The 21660-nt window shown below is 37.6% G+C and overlaps 1 protein-coding gene across 1 annotated transcript in view; it reads right to left on the reverse strand.

Moving 5' to 3' along the window:
• Positions 1-21660, reverse strand: part of LOC142842464 (vomeronasal type-2 receptor 116-like) — a 52851-nt gene that overhangs the window by 26023 nt on the left and 5168 nt on the right. The window contains exons 2-4 of the mRNA XM_075959190.1: positions 3244-3529; positions 2166-2978; positions 731-958 (exon numbers count right to left, since the gene is read on the reverse strand). Of these exons, the coding sequence (XP_075815305.1) occupies positions 731-958; positions 2166-2978; positions 3244-3529 (1327 nt within the window). The remainder of the gene's footprint in view (positions 1-730; positions 959-2165; positions 2979-3243; positions 3530-21660) is intronic.

Here is a 21660-nt window from a genome sequence, read left to right on the forward strand (position 1 = left end):
AGATGTCCCCAGCTAGTTCCTTGGGCAGCTGAGGAGAGGGAGCCTGAAATGGCCTGATCCTTTAGCCACACTGGTGAATATCTTGCATATCACCATAGAACCTTCATGTGGCGATGGATAGAGATCGAGACAGAGACCCACATTGGAGCACTGGACTGAGAAAGGTACAAATGAGGAGCAGAAAAGGAGAAAACATGAGCAAGGAAATCATTATCGTGAGGGGGTGAACCCACCCACTCAGATGGTGGGGCTGATATAATGGGAGCTCACCAAGGCCAGCTGGACTGGGACTAAAAAACATGGGATCAAACCCGACTCTCTGAACATGCCGGTCAATGATGGCTGACTGAGAATGGCACTGGATATTGATCCTACTGTATGTTCTAATTTTGTGGGAGCCTAGTCTGTTTGGATGCTCACCTTCCTAGAACTGGATGGAGGGTGGTGGACCTTGGACTTCCCAAAGGGCAGGGAACGCTGACTGCTCTTTGGACTGGAGAGGGAGTGGGAGGGGATTGTGGGAAGGGTGGGAATTGGGATGCGGGGAGGCGGCAGAAATTATTAATAAAAAATAAATAAAGAACAAAGAAAAGAAAGATAATATAGGAAGACAGGAATTTCTTTGTAATGGGACTATTTATTTGTAGTTGGTTACAAGACATCATAAATCAATCCCATTGTTCTTGTAACTGCTGTGTAATGCAAAGGAATGCAGTTAAGTCAGACCCACCTGTCTACTCCCTATTGCATGTTGTATCATGTCTTCATATATATGCAGCTGTTGACCATATGGAAAATATGAGCTAAACTCTCCTATTTTCACCTTAAGTCCAAGGCCATATGGTAAATTCCAAATCTGAAAAATGTCATACTCTTCCTGAAGTTTTTCTTTCTGGTTCATAATCACTCTGTCTCCAACTGGATTAGTGAAGTGTGTTTTCCTCAGAAAGGAGTGCAGCTGAAAGAGACACCACACACATACACACACACACACACACACACACACACACACACACACACACACACACACACACATGCAAAGAGCATGAGAGAGGAAGACAGAGAGAGAGAGAGAGTCAGAAATGCACTTCCATATAGACATACATAATGCATCTACATACATCTTATACAGACATAAACACAAATGCCAACTCACACATTAAAACAAAGCTACAGTGTAACATATGCACCAAAACACACACACACCAAAAAAACAGAAAGGTGAGAAACACATAAACAGGGCCAAAAATGCATGCACAAATTAAATTACAAATACACACAGGGAAACACTCACAAACAAAACACCTACACAGAGAGATATTGATATTGATGGATTTATGTTTATATACTGATTGAGAGATGCAGACAGACAGACACACAGAAAAAATGATATACATATGTTCAAGCATTATACAACAGTGAGATCAACAGATATGAACACATGCACTGAAAAAAATACTCAGAAAGTTATTCGCAGAAACAAACTCCCATACAGAAAGACATTGACACAGACAAATTTATGTTGAGTTACACATACAGATAGATATGCAGATATACAGAACCATATATATATATATATATATATATATATATATATAGTAACACAGAAACAAACAGAGAAACCTACAAACACAGAAACATACAACCACACACTAGAAGAACCATATATTCACACATATAAATACAAATGTATGTATAACTGAAGAATGACACTGTTTACTGTGTAATTACTTTCACACAGAATGTGAATGAGGTCCCCATAGCCTACAGTGTGAGCAGAGTCAGTTTCGAATGAATGTGAAAAATCATCTCATAAACTGATTATCACATATTAGACAATAAATTTACAAGGATTCATCTTTTCATAAAGAAGAGGATTGAGGAGGAAGGACTTAGGCTTATAGTTTTTTGAAGAGGTGTGGTGATAGTAAGGTACTCTGAAACAAAATCAGTGTACTTCCTTTACAAATTGGGCCTTCCACACCGTGGCTTTTGCATTAAGATTTATACCAGCATCCATATTTACATTACTACAGAGAAAAATTTTCCAGAAATCTTTCTGTTTCATGAAATATTTCCTAATCCATTAAATTGGGACATTTCACAGACACTTAAAGACTTTGAAATTGATGACATCAAATTTCATCCAAAAGAAGAAACACTACCTTCAAGCAGTAAGCATATTGTCCTTTACCATTATCCATTGGTTGATTGTATACATGCTGAAGAAGCATTTCATGGAGGGCATGGGCCACAGCATACACCGCATTATATATGTCATAACTCTCATCACTAAAGGCCATGTCAAAAGTCTGTGCCTTTAACCATTGCAATGAGGCATTGGATAAGCAATTCTTCAGGGTCTTACACATAGAAGCTGAGACATTACATTTCAAGTTCATCCAATCCAGCCTGGCCAGGAATTTGTCTGTATATCTGAGAGGGTTCAATGTCTGGACAAATGTTTTAAAACCAGATATCTCAGCATGGTGGTATGCAAAAGTAATTTTTCCATTGAATATATTAAATGGAAAGTCATTCTTTCTTGTAGCTCCATCCCACTGTGAGGTGGTGACCCATATTCTCTGTAAACCTAGAGATTCCCACCTTCTAAAGCCCACAGCTAGAGCACTGTCTGGGTCACCATAAATGATAACTACATTTGTGGATGATGTCATTATTTGGTTATAATACACTTCAGCTCTTTGCAAGAATAAATCCACCTTGACTGGAATCATACTCACAAAGGCAAAGCAGACTGTAAGTTTTTCCATCTCTCCTCTCAAACGTGTGAGAAATTGAGTACCCTGCTCATTGTCTGAGATGGCCAGTCCAATCCAGTTCCAGTTGAAGTAAAATATCAAAGAGATCATGGCCAGGGCTAAAGATGTGTCCTTGGCAGCCATCTGATACAGAGATGGAAATTGTTCACGATTGCTCAGGATGGGATGGAAAGGTCCATAGGTAATCTGAAGGACCTACAATACAGGGAGCAACATGAGGTAGCACACACTCATAAGTACTTGTAAACACACTTTCAGCCAGGAGTTCCTTAAAATATCTTACCTCTTCGCTCATCTCAGTTTCAAAAAAGGAAATGAAGCCCCATCAAGACTGAATAACTTTGAACTATACTGTTTAACACAGATTTGACGGTAGTATCCTCCTCACAATCTTCGTAGCATCTAGGACTTATAACAGGAGAGTCAGAATTTCTTGCAAAGTCACAACACAAAATCTCACCTGTTGAGGCATCAAGAGGTTGAGGATGGTCCCAACCACTACAGACGTTGCCAAGTTTGGTCCTGTAAGCATCACCATACACATAGTCTGGTCATAGCAGATATAATTGGGAATATCATGTAATTCTTCAGAAAATTGCAAGTGACTATAGAATTTTGTTCCATTTATACAACCACCACCTAGGCATCGAATTATGAATGATGAATTTGGTAAAAGATCAAAATTCCTGTTGACTTCATCCATGGAAAAAGCTAAGGCCAATGCAATCTGGATGTGTTTTGTTGTTCTGTAAAAGGGTATGGTGATTATTATGAACAGAGAAATACATATGATGCTGAGTAGTCAATAGATATACTATTCTTAGCTGTACAGTATTCCCAACCACTGCCAATACTGATACAAATGGCCTATGCTGTGGGATTGGAATAATGTAAGTAGATGGAAGCTTGTGATAAGCTTTAAAAGTTCATCAGAATGAATCTTCCATAACTAAAGTAAGACATCAGCACCTTTCAAAGTATGTATTTTTAATTTTGGGTTTTTGAATGCTTACTCTAAATATAAAGACAGAGGCTTTAATCAAACAATAAAACTATTCATGTTTTCATCTTGAAATCATCGATCAATGTGAAAAATTCAAGAGACATGTGAGCCTGAGTTTATCATATTTTCTTATGAAATTAACTGAATTTGATAAAACTGTCAAATAATGCCTGTTGAGTGTACAATAGTATGGGCAATGTTTGGCTCTTATGCTTTCAATTCTTTATAATCAGTTGGAAATATAGTTAACATATGCCCTTGATCATTGTGTTATTTTTTTTTCTGATTTATCTAATGGAGGTGTAAAGTCTTTTCTTGAGATTTATATTTAAATAAAATTAAATGCCAGTGATGTATTTTGTAAAGCTGTATGTATGTGTTCACCCATGTATATGGACAGGATTAATGTTAATATGGGTAATAAATAGAGAATGGATTCCAAGGTTTTGAACAAAAATTTGCTACAAGTTAGACTGATCTCATAAGCACAAAGATACACCAGCTCCAGGTTCTTATTGCAGAGATTATGGCAATGTAATTAATGCCTGTTAAATACTCTTCACCTACTTTATATTTACACAGAATGTCATATATTTAAACTGGAAATATCTGGACAATATATTTTTTTATACTACAAAACTGCTTTGATTACCTTTCCAGTTTTATTATTACATCAATAGTATCCTACATTAATTTGAATATGTCAGTTTAACCTCTTTGTAAAATAGAAGACAATAAACTATAAAATGTGAGGAAAATGTTTATGAGGCTTTCTATAATAAAAGTGGGTAATAAACAAGTTGGTAGTGAATAATACCAATTTATTTTATTTTATTTTTTTTGGAAAGAGCAGTAACTTCTGTCATTTTCTAGTCATTTTATATAATCTCATCAATAAACATCAATCGTACTTCATTCTAAATGATACACTCAGAGTAAAATAAATCTATTTCCAATTTAGATATTGTACTACTATGATGCCTTTATGTATTTTCAAATAAAAATAATTTTTTTAATATTTTTATTACCATACAGAAAAAGTGTCACTGAAAATTTTAGTAACACACAAAAGAAATTTGATAATAGACCTTGTGAATCCCAAACACCAATTCCTTTCCCCAATATTATGATACATGAATCTCTTGAGCAGTTAGAGTGTCCCAGTGAAGTAAATTTCTATGTTTGATAACAACTATTAACAATCCACAACAGACCTGGACGGTGGAGGCCGCCGGAACCCGGGACGGCAGAGGTGGCCGGAGGATGCCTTCCACAGCCGAGGGAACAGGCTGGGACCTGCTGGGACCGACTGGGACAAGAGCAGCAGCAGAGGACACAGGCCAAAGGCGGCGGGAACAGTCGTGGCAACAGAAGCAGGCTGCAGGAACTGTGCGCAACACCGAGAGCAGATCACCCCACTACAATTAAATCAAAGAGGTAGGCCTTTGGTTGGGGAGGTCCCTGACAAAGGAGAGGCTGGGTCCTATTCCTGAAGACCCTTCTGAGGGGTGAGAGGGATCTTGGCAACCGGGAAGGAACCAGGAAACAGAGCGAGGGCACTTTGTAAGAGGAGCCCCTGGCCAGCAGGGAAACCTGAACCAGTTTTAAAAGACCCCTTAGATAGCATCGATAGGAGGAGATGGGTAGGCGCCAAGGAAAGAATTCACTCAATAATCTGAAAAATAGCATGAAAACATCAGAACCCAATGATCTTACAACAGAAGGGCTTCAACACCCTAACACAGAAGAATTGGAAAAAATTGACTTTGTGAAAGCAATAGAGTCCCTTAAACAACATGTGAAAAATGCCCTTATAGAAATGGATGAGAAGTATAACCAAAAATTTGAAGAAATGAATAAATACGTACATAATACCCAAGGACACCAAGAAAGAACGATCAAACAGGTAATGGAAACAGTTCAAGAATTGAAAACTGAAATGGAAGCAAGGAAGAAAATACAAACTGAGGACCAGCTGGACATAGAAAATCTAGGTCAATGAGCAGAGCCTACAGAAACAAGCATAATCAATAGAATACAAGAAATAGAAGAAAGAATCTCAGATTCTGAGGACACCATAGAGAAAATAAAGGCTCTGATCAGAGAAAACTGCAAAGCCAACAAATTCTCATCACAAAACATTCGGGAATTATGGGACACAATAAAAAGACCAAACCTAAGAATAATAGGAATAGAAGAAGGAGAAGAGTCACAGCTCAAAGGCCCAGAAAATATTTTTAACAAAATTATGGAAGAAAACTTTCCAAACATAAAGAAAGATATTCCTTTGAATATTCAAGAAGCACACAGAACAAAAAAAAGACTGGATCAAAGAAAAACATCCCCTCGCCATGTAATAATCAAAACACAAAATATACAGGTTAAAGAAAAAATACTAAGAGCTGCAAAGGAAAAAGGCCAAGTAACTTATAAAGGTAAACCGATCAGACTTACACCTGATTTCTCTATGGAAAAAATGAAAGCCAGAAGGTCCTGGATAGAAGTACTGCAGAAGCTAAGAGACCATGGATGCAAGCAAAGACTACTATACCCAGCCAAGCTTTCGTTCACTATAAATGGAGAAAACAAGACATTCCAGGATAAGAACAAATTTAAACAATATGTAGCCACGAATCCAGCCCTACAGAAAGTAATAGAAGGAAAATCGCAACCCAAGGAATCCAACATTGCCAACACTGCCTACAATAACGGAGGCATCTAACAACCCTTCACTAGCACAACTCAAAGAAGGGAGACACACAAATTCTACTTCCAAAAACAATAAGAATATCCGGTGTAAACAACCACTGGTCATTAATATCACTTGATATTAATGGTCTCAATTCACCTATAAAAAGGCACAGGCTAAGAGATTGGATACAAAAACAGGATCCAACATTCTGCTGTTTACAAGAAACACACCTCAACCACAAAGACAGGCACCTACTCAGAGTAAAGGGCTGGGAAAAGGCTTATCAAGCAAAAAGACCTAAGAAACAAGCAGATGTGGGCATACTAATCTCTAACAAAGTTGACTTCAAGCTTAAATCAATCAGAAGAGATGGAGAGGGACATTTTATACTCATAACAGGAACAATTCATCAGGAAGAAGTCTCAATCCTGAATATCTATGCCCCTAATATAAAAGCACCCACATACGTAAAGAAACCTAATAGAGAAGTAAGAGAACTACTGGAGGTAATGAAGCAAATGGACTTAACAGACATCTATAGAACATTCCACCCAAATAGGAAAGAATATACCTTTTTCTCTGCAGCTCATGGAACCTTCTCGAAAATTGACCACATACTCGGAAACAAAGGAAACCTCCACAGATACAAAAAAATATCAGTGTCCATCTGTGTCTTATCAGATCACCACGGATTAAAGTTAGAATTCAACAACAATCCTACCTCCAGAAAGCCGACAAACTCATGGAAACTGAACAGTCAACTACTGAACCACACCTGGGTCAAAGAAGAAATCAAGAAAGAAATTAAAGTCTTCCTTGAATTTAATGAAAATAAAGGGACAACATACTCAACCCTGTGGGACACTATGAAATCAGTGCTAAGAGGAAAGTTCATAGCACTAAGTGCCCACTTAAAGAAAACAGAGAAAGCATACATCAGAGACTTAACAGCACACCTGAAAGCTTTAGGAAAAAAAAAGAAGCAGAACCGCCCAGGAGGAGTGGAAGACGGGAAGTAATCAAACTGAGGGCGGAAATTAAGAAAATAGAAACACAGAAAACAGTCCAAAGAATCAATGAAACAAAAAGTTGGTTCTTGCAGAAAATCAACAAGATCGACAAAGCCCTATGCAAACTAATTAAATGACAGAGAGAGAACACGCAAATTAATAAGATCAGAAATGAAAAGGGGGACATAACCACAGACACTGAGGAAATTCAGAGACTCATTAGATCTTACTAAATAAACCTGTATGCCACAAAACTAGAAAATGCAAAAGAAATGGACATTTTTTTAGATAAGTACCACATACCAAAGCTAAACCAAGACCAGATGAACGATCTAAATAGACTGTTAGTCGCGAAGAACTAGAAACCGTTATCAAAAATCTCCCTTCCAATAAAAAGCCCAGTACCAGATGGTGTAAATGCACAATTCTACCAGAACTTCCAAGAAGAGCTAATACCTATACTCATTAATGTATTCCACAATATAGAAACAGAAGGGTCATTACCAAATTCCTTTTATGAAGCTACAGTTACCCTGATACCAAAACCACACAAAGACCCAACGAAGAAAGAGAATTATAGGCCTATCTCACTCATGAATATCGATGCAAAAATTGTCAATAAAATACTGGCAAAATGAATCCAAGAACACATTAGAAAAATTATCCATTATGATCAAGTAGGCTTCATCCCAGAGATGCAGGGCTGGTTCAACATTCACAAATCTAACAATATAATCCACCATATAAATAAACTGAAAGAAAAAAAACCATATGATCATTTCATTAGATGCTGAAAAAGCATTTGACAAAATTCAGCATCCCTTTATGATATAAGTCTTGGAGAGATTAGGGATACAAGGGTCATACCTAAATATAATTAAAGCTATATACAGCAAGCCGACAGCTAACATTAAATTAAATGGAGAAAAACTCAAAGCCATCCCACTAAAATCAGGAACACGACAAGGCTGTCCACTCTCTCCATACCTCTTCAATATAGTGCTTGAAATGCTAGCAATAGCAATAAGACAACATAAGGGGATCAAGGGGATTCATATCGGAAAAGAAGTTAAGCTCTCGTTATTTGCAGATGATATAATAGTATACATAAGCGACCCTAAAAACTCTACCAAAGAACTCCTACAGCTGATAAACACCTTTAGTAATGTGGCAGGATACAAGATCAACTCCAAAAATCAGTGGCCTTCCTATACACTAAGGATAAGGAAACAGAAAGGGAAATCAGAGAAGCATCGCCTTTCACGATAGCCACAAATAGCATAAAATATCTTGGGGTAACTCTAACCAAGGATGTGAAAGATCTATTTGACAAGAACGTTAAGTCTTTGAAGAAAGAAATTGAAGAGGATACCAGAAAATGGAAGGATCTCCCTTGCTCCTGGATTGGGATGATCAACATATTGAAAATGGCAATTCTACCAAAAGCAATCTATAGATTCAATGCAATCCCCATCAAAATCCTATCAAAATTCTTCACAGATCTGGAGAAGACAATAATCAACTTTATATGGAAAAACAAAAAACCCAGGATAGCCAAAACAATCTTATACAACAAAAAATCATCTGGAGGCATTACCATCCCTGACTTCAAACTCTATTACAGAGCAACAGTATTGAAAACAGTTTGGTATTGGCATAAAAACAGAGAAGTCGACCAATGGAATCGAAGAGAAGACCGTGACATTAACGAACAAACCTGTGAACACCTCATTTGCAATAAAGGAGCTAAAAGTATACTATGGAACAAAGAGAGCATCTTCAACAAATTGTGCTGGCATAACTGGATGTCAACCTGTAGAAGAATGAAAATAGATCCATATCTATCACCATGCACAAAACTCAAGTCCAAATGGATTAAAGACCTCAATATCAGTCTGAACACACTGAACCTGATAGAAGAGAAAGTGGGAAGTACTCTACAACTCATGGGCACAGGAGATTGCTTCCTATGTATAACCCCAGAAGCACAGACATTAAGGACCTCATTGAATAAATAGGACCTCCTGAGACTGAGAAGCTTCTGTAAAGCAAAGGACACTGTCTCTAAGACACAAAGGCAACCCACTGACTGGGAGAAGATCTTCACCAACCCCGCAACTGACAAAGGTCTGATCTCCAAAATATATAAAGAGCTCAAGAAACTAGACCGTAAAAGACTAATCAACCCAATTATAAAATGGGGCATTGAGCTGAACAGAGAATTCTCAACAGAAGAAGTTCAAATGGCCAAAAGGCACTTAAGGTCATGCTCAACTTCCTTAGCGATCAGGGAAATGCAACTCAAGACAACTTTAAGATACCATCTTATACCTATCAGAATGGCTAAAATAAAAAACACCAATGATAGCCTTTGTTGGAGAGATTGTGGAGAAAGGGGTACACTCATCCATTGCTGGTGGGAATGCAAACTTGTGCAACCACTTTGGAAAGCAGTGTGGCGGTTTCTCAGGAAATTCGGGATCAACTTAACCCTGGACCCAGCAATACCACTCTTAGGAATATACCCAAGAGAGGCCTTATCATACAACAAAAGTATATGCTCTACGATGTTCATAGCAACACTGTTTGTAATAGCCAGAACCTGGAAACAACCTAGATGCCCTTCAATGGAAGAATGGATGAAGAAAGTATGGAATATATACATATTAGAGTACTACTCAGCAGTAAAAAACAAGGGCTTTTTGAATTTTGCATGCAAATGGATGGAAATAGAAAACACTATCCTGAGTGAGGTAAGCCAGACCCAAAAAGAGGAACATGGGATGTACTCACTCATATTTGGTTTCTAGCCATAAACAAAGGGCATTGAGCCTAAAATTAGTGATCCTAGAGAAGCTAAATAAGGAGAACCCAAAGAAAAACATATAGGCATCCTCCTGAATATTAACCTTCAGCAGGCAATGAAAGGAGACAGAGACAGAGACCCACATTGGAGCACTGGACATAAATCTTAAGGTCCAAATCAGTAGCAGAAGGAGAGAGAGCATGAGCAAGGAACTCAGGACCGCAAGGGGTACACCCACACACTGAGACAACGGGGATGTTCTACTGGAAACTCACCAAGACCAGCTGGCTTGGGTCTGGAAAAGCCTGGGATAAAACCGGACTCTCTGAACATAGCAGACAATGAGGACTACTGAGAACTCAAGAACAATGGCAATGGGTTTCTGATCCTACTGCACGCACTGGCTTTGTGGGAGCCTAGGCAGCTTGGATGCTCAACTTACTAGACCTGGGTGGAGGTGAGGGTTCCTTGGACTTCCCACAGGGCATTGAACCCTGATTGCTTTTCATCCTGAGGGAGGGGGGAGACTTAGTTGGGGGAGGGAAATGGGAGTCGGTGGCGGGGAAGAGACTGAAATCTTTAAAAAATAAATAAATTTAAAAAAAACAATCCACAACATCAAAATGTGTGTAGTACCCACATTGGCAAAATAATCAGTTATAATTAGCAAAATTACTGAAAGCAAATGTAAGAGGTACATGGGGAATACATGTCAGAAAATAAACAATACATTTCTTTTTAAAATAATGGCAAAGATGTGCTAATATGTAACTGCTCTATTCCCTCTCTAATGTCTTGCTAACTATCACACACCAGAGCTGTCAATCAAGTAAGTGACAAGGGAAGTGACAATCACATTTTTCAGAGTGCAAGCATATAATTCACAGTCCATAATTATGTTTTGAGCAAAACTAGAGTGAAGAAGTGAACTTTGAAATTAAAGGACAGTGATTATACATGTAGGTAAATGACATATGGAGAAATAGGAACACATCTGATGTTCACAATGGACCAGTGTCTTACTTCCATACTTGATGCAGTTTTAGGATAATGGGACCACATGAAGATCATTCAAGAGAGTAGCTGTATATCTATGTGAAAACTCTCCACAGCTAGGTGTTTCACAAGTATTAGTTGCTCTAGCACATGCTTTAAGACCTAAACATTGATGAATATCTATCAGTTAATTGTAATCTATAGCATTTACTTGGGCCCACTTAGGATGATACTAATTAAAATAGAATGGGGTTTTATTTACTAAGTCATCTCCTGCGACAGTGCTATAGAAACTGTGAAGTGGATAGCTATGTATGATGGAACACTGTAGAGAGTCCTTTCTTCAGTCAGCATGCACTCTTGTAAATAGGAGGATAATTGTGATTAAAACAGAACCCTTTTTGAAAAAATTAAAAGTAGAAAAATAGCATTGATTATCTTAAAGAATTTGGGGTTGCTTATGGGTATGAAGGTTGTGAAACCAGGGCAGAAATTTTGTACCATTGTTCTGGTTTTCATCATCTAGCCCTCATGAAATATTCATGGTGATACTTCATACAACATACAAAGGAAGTTATTGTATATTCAAAATATTGTTGAAATGCTCTTTTTCCACAGGCCAGTACACTACTGCAAGTGAGAAGGGGCAAACTGCCACCGAGACTCCATCCTAGTCTTCATTCTACTTTCTTTTCCAAAAACACTTGGAATGAATGAAACTGGCCAAAATAAAGTGGAATAGTGGGCACAAAAAGAGGAAAATAGTTTTTTTCCCTAGCTTTATGCCTTGGCAGTGTAACTGTGATACCTTTCATATAAGTTTATAGAATAGGTGTTCATGTATTCCCAAGTGCTGTTATTTCTGTGGACAAAGATAGACTCTTGTGCATGTCTGGTTCCTTTCCTTACACATTGACTGAGATCAGAGACACTGCATCTGAAGTCTATGGGATGAATGGATGTGAGACAAATTCAGGTAGTTTCATGACAGTACTCATCGTTGTAGAAATTAAAGCCTCTGGGTGGATGCCATTTGGGGAAAATTTGGCCCCATGACATTCTCATCAATCTGTTTATGCTAATGCCTTTAGAAATGTTTTCAGGGTATTTATTAGGTGATCCACAGTGCGACTTGTATTATTCTTTCAAAGGACTCATAAATTGAGAGGTAATAGCTACATACTGATCATAGTATTAGAAAGTTCATGGCATGGAAATAAGCTTTATATTTAGAGCAATTCAATTCCAAACAGCATGAAAGTTGGACTTATGCTTCATCTGTGGCAGGTACAGAATCTTTAACCAAATCTTATGCTTTCATTGTCTTGAGAACCAATAATCAAACCACATCCATAAAATTTATAAATTCTAATATTCCAAAACTGTCCAGTCCATCATAGAACCACAGGTCATTTATATGGTAAGTGTTGATTTTTAAATATTTAACAAAATCCAGAGAGAACACCAGACCTGTGTGATTCATTTCATTTACTACATAAGATCTATCACTCTTCCTCTTCCCAAACAATCATAAATAATGAGAAAACAAGCTGTATATTTGATATCGAAAACATTTTATTCCTCCATAATCCTCTGTCCTCACAGATCAATAACCTTTGTTGATTGGTATTTTCTGTTTTATCTTTGATTTTTCTTATTCATTTTTTGCTCATTTTACAATCTAGTAGTGGCTGCAAAGAAGTATTTTTATTATTATTTATTATTTATTAAGCAAAAGTAAACTAAGAATTGATGTTCTTATACCATCTCTCTAATCATGTATTTAGTTTGCTCTTTAGAGCCTGAACTGCCCATGGGATGTAAAAGGAGATGCTTTTTTGTATCGAGCACCGTGAATTGAAATAACCACACAGAAACTGTGTTAATTAAATCATTGCTTTGCCCATTAGTCTAGCTTTTTATTGGCCAACTCTTCCATATTAATTAATCCATCTCCATTAATTTGTGTATTGCCATGTGACAGTGGCTTACCAGCAAATTGTCAGTGCCTCTGTCTATGCTGGTAGCGAATCCATGGTGTCCCTCTGACTCTGTCTTCTTCCTTCCAGCATTTTATTCTGTTTTCTCCACCTACCTAAGTTCTGACCTATCAACAGGCCAAGGCAGTTTCTTTGTTCATTAATGGGAATCACATCATACAGAGGAGACTCCCAGATTACCTCCTTTTTTCTGTTTAAATAGAAAGGAAGGCTTTTATTTTAACATAGTAAAATTACATATAACAAAACAGGTATCAAGCAAGAATCGCAATTGCAATTTTTATATCTATTTTCTATCTATTCTTCAACCCCATCAAAGACTCCAGAAAAATATATTACCAAAGTTAACAGGAAGTACATTGTAAGCAACTTTCAAAACTCTAAAATTGACAGAGACTCTCACTGCCTGGACAGTCACCCAAAGTTCTTCTTACTCCTGGGGCATCCATATTCAGCCTACAGGCCCAGGGTATCCATCAGACTTTTCCATTAAACAGGCAATTTCAAAGAGAGTTCTGACAATATTGGGACTCTTACATAAAGCAGGAAACCTGAAGGATCATCTCACATTTAGGCAAGTTCAACAGTCAATTCTCTGGGGATCTTGTATGTTCCTTTTATCTAACAATCTCCATAAGGAGCCTTTTAAATGGCCATTTTTCTCTTGAAGTAGATTGGTGCTGCCAGGAGCAGATATGTCTTGCTGTCATGAAAAGTCCTAAATTTTCAAAGCATTTTAAATGACATATTCTGAAGGTCTCTGAAAGATTTGCAGAATACCTATCTACCTGAAATATTCTCTATATATCTAGAATATCTAACTAACATGACTACAATTTTGACTATTATGGATGGTTATCTATTAATCTATATTTCTTAATTATACATTACATTTTTGAATGAGCTATACAAATAGAATACCTTAATAAAGATCAGAAATACATATACATATAACAAAATTGACCTTATGTTTATATCAATAAACCAAGATCTATATCAATGCAAATTATTCATCTCTATATCATATCACCCTTATATGTAAAGAAACATTTATAAAAAATGTTTATAATTTTTATTTCTCACTAAAGTGCTTCCTGCTGTTTATTGGGTGAAGTATTTTCTTTGTGGTGTTCACAGCAACCTTTCAGGGGGTCTTGTTCCATCATACCACACCAGTCTGGCAGTAATCCATAGGTTCTCAATCTCACTGGAAACAAGAGAAGAACCTCTTTTCTAAAGCAATATATCCTTAGATGAAAATTTGGAAGTCATGATACCTTTATTATATACATTTTGGGTTACCTTAGCATCCCATACAATGAAATGTCTCTCTGTACTTACCTCCTTCACAGTCAAAAAATTCAAAGAAAATACAATATACATAATCCTGATTCTCTGTAAATTTTCCATCTTTTGTGGCTTATTTTTCTTTACTCCTTTTAATCTATGACTGTCTGTATTCTGTCTCTTTAAAGACTTTTTAAACTTCTTTTTCAACTCTCTATTCTGTTTTTTTCTCTTTTCCAAGCCTATATATATTTATCCAACATTGTGACCCATTTAGAGTACTTCTTTGTCTGCATCTGTCCTTATTTCATTATCTGTAATTCTCTGCTGTCTTGAAGAGCTTTTAAAATGGTAAGCAGCTTGGTTGCAGCTGCTCTGGATGCTGGCTCTACCTCTCTCCACTTTTAAAATGATGGAAGCACCAACCCTGCTACCTCTGTGGCTACCAGGCAGGAGTCATGATGAGCACTCCAACCCTGACAACGAGTGTGCAGCACATAAACCCTTTTTATCTGAGTAACAGCCAAACCTGCCATGCTGAGCACTGTGCAACCTGGAAACATCTCTGTGTATGGTGGTGGGAATCTGCCATGCTTTTCCACCTGTGCAAGCCTAGTAGACCTGATCATGCCACCTGCCCAGGCATGAAGCGCCAAGCCACAGGCATAGTCTCAGGCACTATCCGTCCAACTCCGAGTAGGTATACAAACACCTGGACCAAAAAAATAACATTGAAATGCTCCATAGCCAGAGTTTGTGCTGTCAGTATGCCCCAGGAATCTGCATTTTGATTACGTTTGAACTATCATATTATATTCAATGTTTCCAAGAGTGATGATACAGTTTGTGCTGAGTTGGAGGGTGTAGCTAGTTACTAGCTGGCCAAAAATAACCACAGAAGTTTTGCAAGAGAGAGGACAGATACTCACAGGAAGTAATAGTGGGACACTAGAGAGGAATTTGACTCTTTTGGATGAAGAGAGAAGAGAAATGTGGGCATTTGTTGCTTTTGCACTATTACTCTGTTTGTTCAGGCTCTTAGGTTGATAGTTGACTTCTGAATTTTTATTGGTAAAAAATAATTAGCTAAAAGTATCATCTGGCATTCAACTCTGGGCACAAAATCAAGAGTTAGCCGGTCACCCTGATCTTTGCAGCTACTTTAGTGACTGCCTCCACAGCTGGCTTTTCCTCCCTTGCTTTCAGTCCTCTTACAAGAGTTCCTAGCTATTGCCTATTCTCAGAGACCAAAGACCACAGGCCTTAAAGTTGACAGTCAAAGTAACTCAGAGTATAACATTGTGGGCGGAACCACGGGATCTGACAGCTCAGCCTGTTTGGGCACTGGGACAGGGTGCTAAGGGCCAGGGGGTGGGCGTGTGTTGCTTTGCTTCAATAGCCTGCCTGCAACAAGATAGGCCTTTTGTCAGCAAGGTCCCTGGCCAGGAAAGGAACCTGACCCTGTTCCAGAAGCCCATCAGAGGGGTGAGTGTGTTCTAGACCCACGGCAGGAGCCCTGAAACGGAGCACAGACATTCCCCAACCCCCTTCACTTCCCGGTCATTCTGCAGGGGCTGCTCCCCTCTGCTGGGGCCTCTCTCTCCCTAAACCATCGCAGTTTGCACCCAGGAACCTCCTCCCTTCTTCCTCTCTTCTGCAGGGACACAGGATCCACCAGTTTACCTTGTTTGGGCACTGGGACAGGGTGCTGAGGGCAACAGGCAGGCAGGAGTTCCTTTGCTTCAATAGCCTGCCTGCAACAAGGTAGGCCTTTTGTCAGTGAGGTCCATGGCCAGCAAGAAAACCTGATCCTGTTCCATAAGATCCATGGGTTAGCATTTGAAGGAAGAGATGGGCAGGAGCAAAGGCAAAAACTCCTCCACCAATCTGAAAAACAACATGAAAACACCAGAACCCAGTGATTTTACAACAGAAGGTCTTGAACACCCTAATCCAGAAGAAAGGGAAAAAATTGACATCATTAAAGCAATAGAGTCCCTTAAACAGCATGTAAAAAATGCCCTTATAGAAATGGATGAGAACTTTAACGAAATGTTTGAAGAAATGGATAAATACGTAAATGATACCCTGAAAAAACAAGGAAAAAGAATCAAACAGGTAATGGAAACAGTTCAAGAATTGAAAACTGAAATGGAGGCAAGGAAGAAAACACAAACCGAGAGACAGCTGGATATGGAAAATCTAGGTCAACGAACAGAGACTACAGAAACAAGCATAACCAATAGAATACAAGAGTAGAAGAAAGAATCTCAGATGCTGAAGACACCATAGAGAAAAGAGACGCACTGATCAAAGAAAACAGCAAATCCAACCAATTCTCATCACAAAAAATTCAGGAAATATAGGACACAATGAAAAGACCAAATCTAAGAATAATAGAGATAGAAGAAGGAGAAGAATTACAGCTCAAAGGCCCAGAAAATATATTCTACAAAATTATGGAAGAAAACTTTCCCAACATAAAGAAAGATATTCCTAAGAATATTCAAGAAGCATACAGAACACTAAAAATCCTCTCACCATATAATAATCAAAAGACAAAATATACAGATTAAAGAAAGCATATTAAGAGCTGCAAAAGAAAAAGGTCAAGTAACTTATAAAGGTAAACCTATCAGACTTACACCGGATTTCTCTATATAAACCATGAAAGGCAGAAGGTCCTGGATAGAGGTACTGCAGCAACCATGGAAGCAAACCCAGACTACTATAACCAGCCAAGCTATCATTCACTATCAATGCAGAAAACAAAATATTCCAGGATAAGAACAAATTTAAACAATATGTAGCCACAAATCCACGCTTACAGAAAGTAATAAAAGGAAAATCAAACCTAAGGAATCCAAAATTGCCAACACTGCTTATAACTCAGACACATAGCAACCCTTAACCAGCACAACACAAAGAAGGGATACACACAAACCCTACTACCAAAAAAAATTACGACCGAGTCAACAACCACTGGTCATTAATATCACTTAATATCAATGGACTCAATTCAACTATAAAAAGGCACAAGCTAAGAGATTGGATACAAAACAGGATCCGACATTCTGCTGTTTACAAGAAATACAGCTCAACCACAAAGACAGACATATACTCAGAGTAAGGGGTTGGGAAAAGGTTTTACAAGCAAATGGACCATAGAAATAAGCAGGTGTGGCCATACTAATTTCTAATAAATATGACTTCAAACTAAAATCAATCAGAAGAGACAGAGATGGTCATTTTATACTCATAACAGAAACAATTCATCAAGATGAAGTCTCAGTCCTGAATATCTATGGCCCTAATATAAAAGCACCCACTTATGTAAAAGAAACATTACTACAACTCAAGGAAGGCATCAAAACACACACTAATAGTAGGAGAATTCAACACTCCTCTCCAACCAATGGACAGGTCAATCAGACAGAAACCTAATAGAGAAATAAGAGAATTAATGGAGGTAATGAAGCAAATGGACTTAACAGACATCTGTAGAACATTCCACCCAAATAGGAAAGAATATACCTTCTTCTCTGTAGCTCATGGAACCTTCTCAAAAATTGACCACATCCTCGGTAACAAAGCAAACCTCCACAGATACAAAAAAATTTTAGTGGCAACATGTGTCTTATCAGATCACCATAGATTAAAGTAAGAATTCAACAAAAGGCTACGCCCAAAAAGAGTCAAGGAAGAAATAAAGAAATAAATTAAAATCTTCCTTGAATTTAATGAAAATAAGGAGACAACATACTCAAACCTATGGGATTAATGAAAGCAGTGCTAAGAGGAAAGTTTATAGCACTAAGTGCTCACATAAAGCAAACAGAGAAAGCACACATTGGAGACTTAACAGCACACCTAAACGCTCTAGAAAAAAAAGCGAACTCACCCAGGAGAAGTAGAAGATTGGAAATAATCAAACTGAGGGCTGAAATCTGCAGAATAGAAACACAGAAAACAATCCAAAGAATCAATGAAACAAAAAGCTGGTTCTTGGATAAAATCAACAAGATCAATAAACCCCTATCCAAGCTAATCAAATGAAAGAGAGAGAACATGCAAATTAATAAGATCAGAAATGATAAGGGGACATAACCACAGACACAGAGGAAATTCAGAGAATCAACAGATCTTACTACAAAGGCTATATGCCAGAAAACTGGAAAATGTAAAAGAAATGGACATTTTCTTTAAGATAAGTACCATATACAAAAGTTAAACCAGGACCAGGTGAAGAATCTAAATAGACCTGTTAGTCGTGAAGAAGTAGAAACTGTTACCAAAAACCTGCCTTTCAAAAAAAAATAAAAAACCCGGGGTCAGATGGTTTCAATGCAGAATTCTACCAGAACTTCCAAGAAGACCTAATACCTATACTCATTAATGTATTTCACAATATAGAAACAGAAGAGTCATTGCCAAATTCCTTTTATGAAGCTACAGTTACCCTGATACCAAAACCAAACAAAGACTCAAACAAAAAAAGAGAATTACAGGCCTATCTCACTCATGAACATCGATGCAAAAATTCTCAGCAAAATACTGGCAAACCGAATCCAAGAACTCATTAGAAAAATTATCCATTATGTTCAAGTAGGCTTTATCCCAGAGATGCAGGGCTGGCTAAACATACGCAAATTTATCAGTGTAATCAATCATATAAATAAACTGAAAGAACAAAAACCATATGATCATTTTATTAGATGCTGAAAAAGCATTTGACAAAATTCAACATCCCTTTATGATAGAGGTCTTGGAAAGATTAGGTATACAAGGGTCATACTTAAATATAATAAAAGCTATATGCTGCAAGCCAACAGCTAACATCAAATTAAATGGAGAGAAACTCAAAGCTATCCCACTAAAATTAGAAACACGACAAGGCTGTCCACTCTCTCCATACCTCTTCAATATAGTGCTTGAAGTTATAGCAATAGCAATAAGACAACATATGGGGATCAAGGGGATTTGAACTGGAAAGGAAAAAGTAAAACTTCCATTATTTGCAGATGATATGATAGTATACATAAGCGACCCCAAAAACTCTACAAATAACTCCTACAGCTGATACACACATTTAATAATGTGGCAGGATACAAGATCAACTCCAAAAAATCAGTTGTACACTGATGCAGAGGGAAATCAGAGAAGCATCACCTTTTAGGATAGCCACAAATAGCAGAAAATATCTTGAGGTAACTCTGAACAAGGAAGTGAAAGATCTATTTGACAAGAACTTTAAGTCTTTGAAGAAAGAAATTGAAGAGGATACCAGAAAATGGAAGGATCTCCCTTGCTCTTGGATTTGGAGGATGAACATAGTAAAAATGGCAATTTTCCCAAAAGCAAACTATAGATTTAATGCAATCCCCAAAATTCAAAATCCCATCAAAATTCTTCACAGACCTTGAGAGGACAATAATCAAATTTATATGGAAAAAAACCCAGGATAGCCAAAACAATCTTATACAATAAAGGAACATCTGGAAGCATTAACATTCCTGACTTCAAACTATTACAGAGCTACAGTATTGAAAACATCTTAGTATTGGCATAAAAACAGAGAAGTCAAACAATGGAATCGAAAAGAAGACCTGGATTTTAACCCACAAACCTATGAACACCTGATTTTTGATAAAGGAGCTAAAGGTATACAATGGAAGAAAGAAAGCATCTTCAAAAAAATGGTGCTGGCAGAACTTGTTGTCAACCTGTAGAAGAATGAAAATAGATCCATATCTATCACCATGCACAAAACTCAAGACCAAATGGATTAAAGACATCAATATCAGTCTGAACACACTGAACCTGACAGAAGAGAAAGTGGGAAGTACTCTACAACATATGGGCACAGGAGATCACTTCGTACACCTAACCCCATCAGCACAGATTTTCAGGGCAACATTGAATAACTGGAACCTTGTGAAACTGAGAATTTTCTGTAAAGCAAAGGACACTGTCACTAAGACAAAAAGGCAACCCCGCAACAGACAAAGTTCTGATCTCCAAAATATATGAAGAACTCAAGAAACTAGACTTTAAAATGCTAATTAAAACAATTAAAAAATGGGACACTGAACAGAGAATTCTCAACAGAAGAAGTTCAAATGGCCAAAAGACACTTAAGGTCATGCTCAACCTCCTTAGCAATCAGGGAAATGCAAATCAAAACAACTTTGAGATACCATCTTACACCTGTCAGAATGGCTAAAATCAAAAACACCAATGATAGCCTATGCTGGAGAGGTTGTGGAGAAAGGGGTACACTCATCCATTGCTGGTGGGAATGCAAACTTGTGCAACCACTTTGTAAATCAGTGTTTCGGTTTCTCAGGAAATTTGGTATCAACCAACCCCAAGACCAAGTAATACTACTCTTGGGAATATACCCAGGAGGTGCCCTATCATACTACAAAAGTATTTATTCAACTCTGTTTATTATATTATTAATAATATTTGTATTATTATTAATAGTAATTATTTGCTATAGCCAGAACCTGGAAACAACCTAGAGGTCCTTCAATGGAAGAATAGATGAAGAAATTGTGGATTATATACATATTAGAGTACCACTCAGCGGTAAAAATAATGACTTTTTGAATTTTGCATGCAAATGGTTGGAAATAGAAAACACTATCCTGATGAGGTAACCCAAACCGAAAAAGACAAACATGGAATGTACTCATTCATAATTGGTTTTTAGCCATAAATAAAGGACATTGAGCCTATAATTCACAATCCAAAAGAAGCTAAATAAGAAGGTGAATCCAAAGAAAAACATATAGTTATCCTACTGGATATTGGAATAAGACAAGATTGTTGGGCAAAAAATGAAAACTGGTGGGTTGGGTTTGATGGGGGAAAGACAAGATAGGGAGAAAAATGTGAGAAGGGGAGGATGGGGAAAGCTTATGGGAAATGGGATGTTTGGGATAAAGGAAGAATGCATAAGGGAGCAGAAAAGTATATATCTTAATTAATGGAGCCATTTTATGGTTGGCAAGAGCCTTGACTCTAGAGGAGTTCCCAGGTGTCCAGAGAGATGTCCGCCAACTAGATCCTTGGGCATCT

The sequence above is a fragment of the Microtus pennsylvanicus genome, chromosome 1 (genome assembly GCF_037038515.1).
Source record: "Microtus pennsylvanicus isolate mMicPen1 chromosome 1, mMicPen1.hap1, whole genome shotgun sequence".
Lineage (NCBI taxonomy): Eukaryota > Metazoa > Chordata > Mammalia > Rodentia > Cricetidae > Microtus > Microtus pennsylvanicus.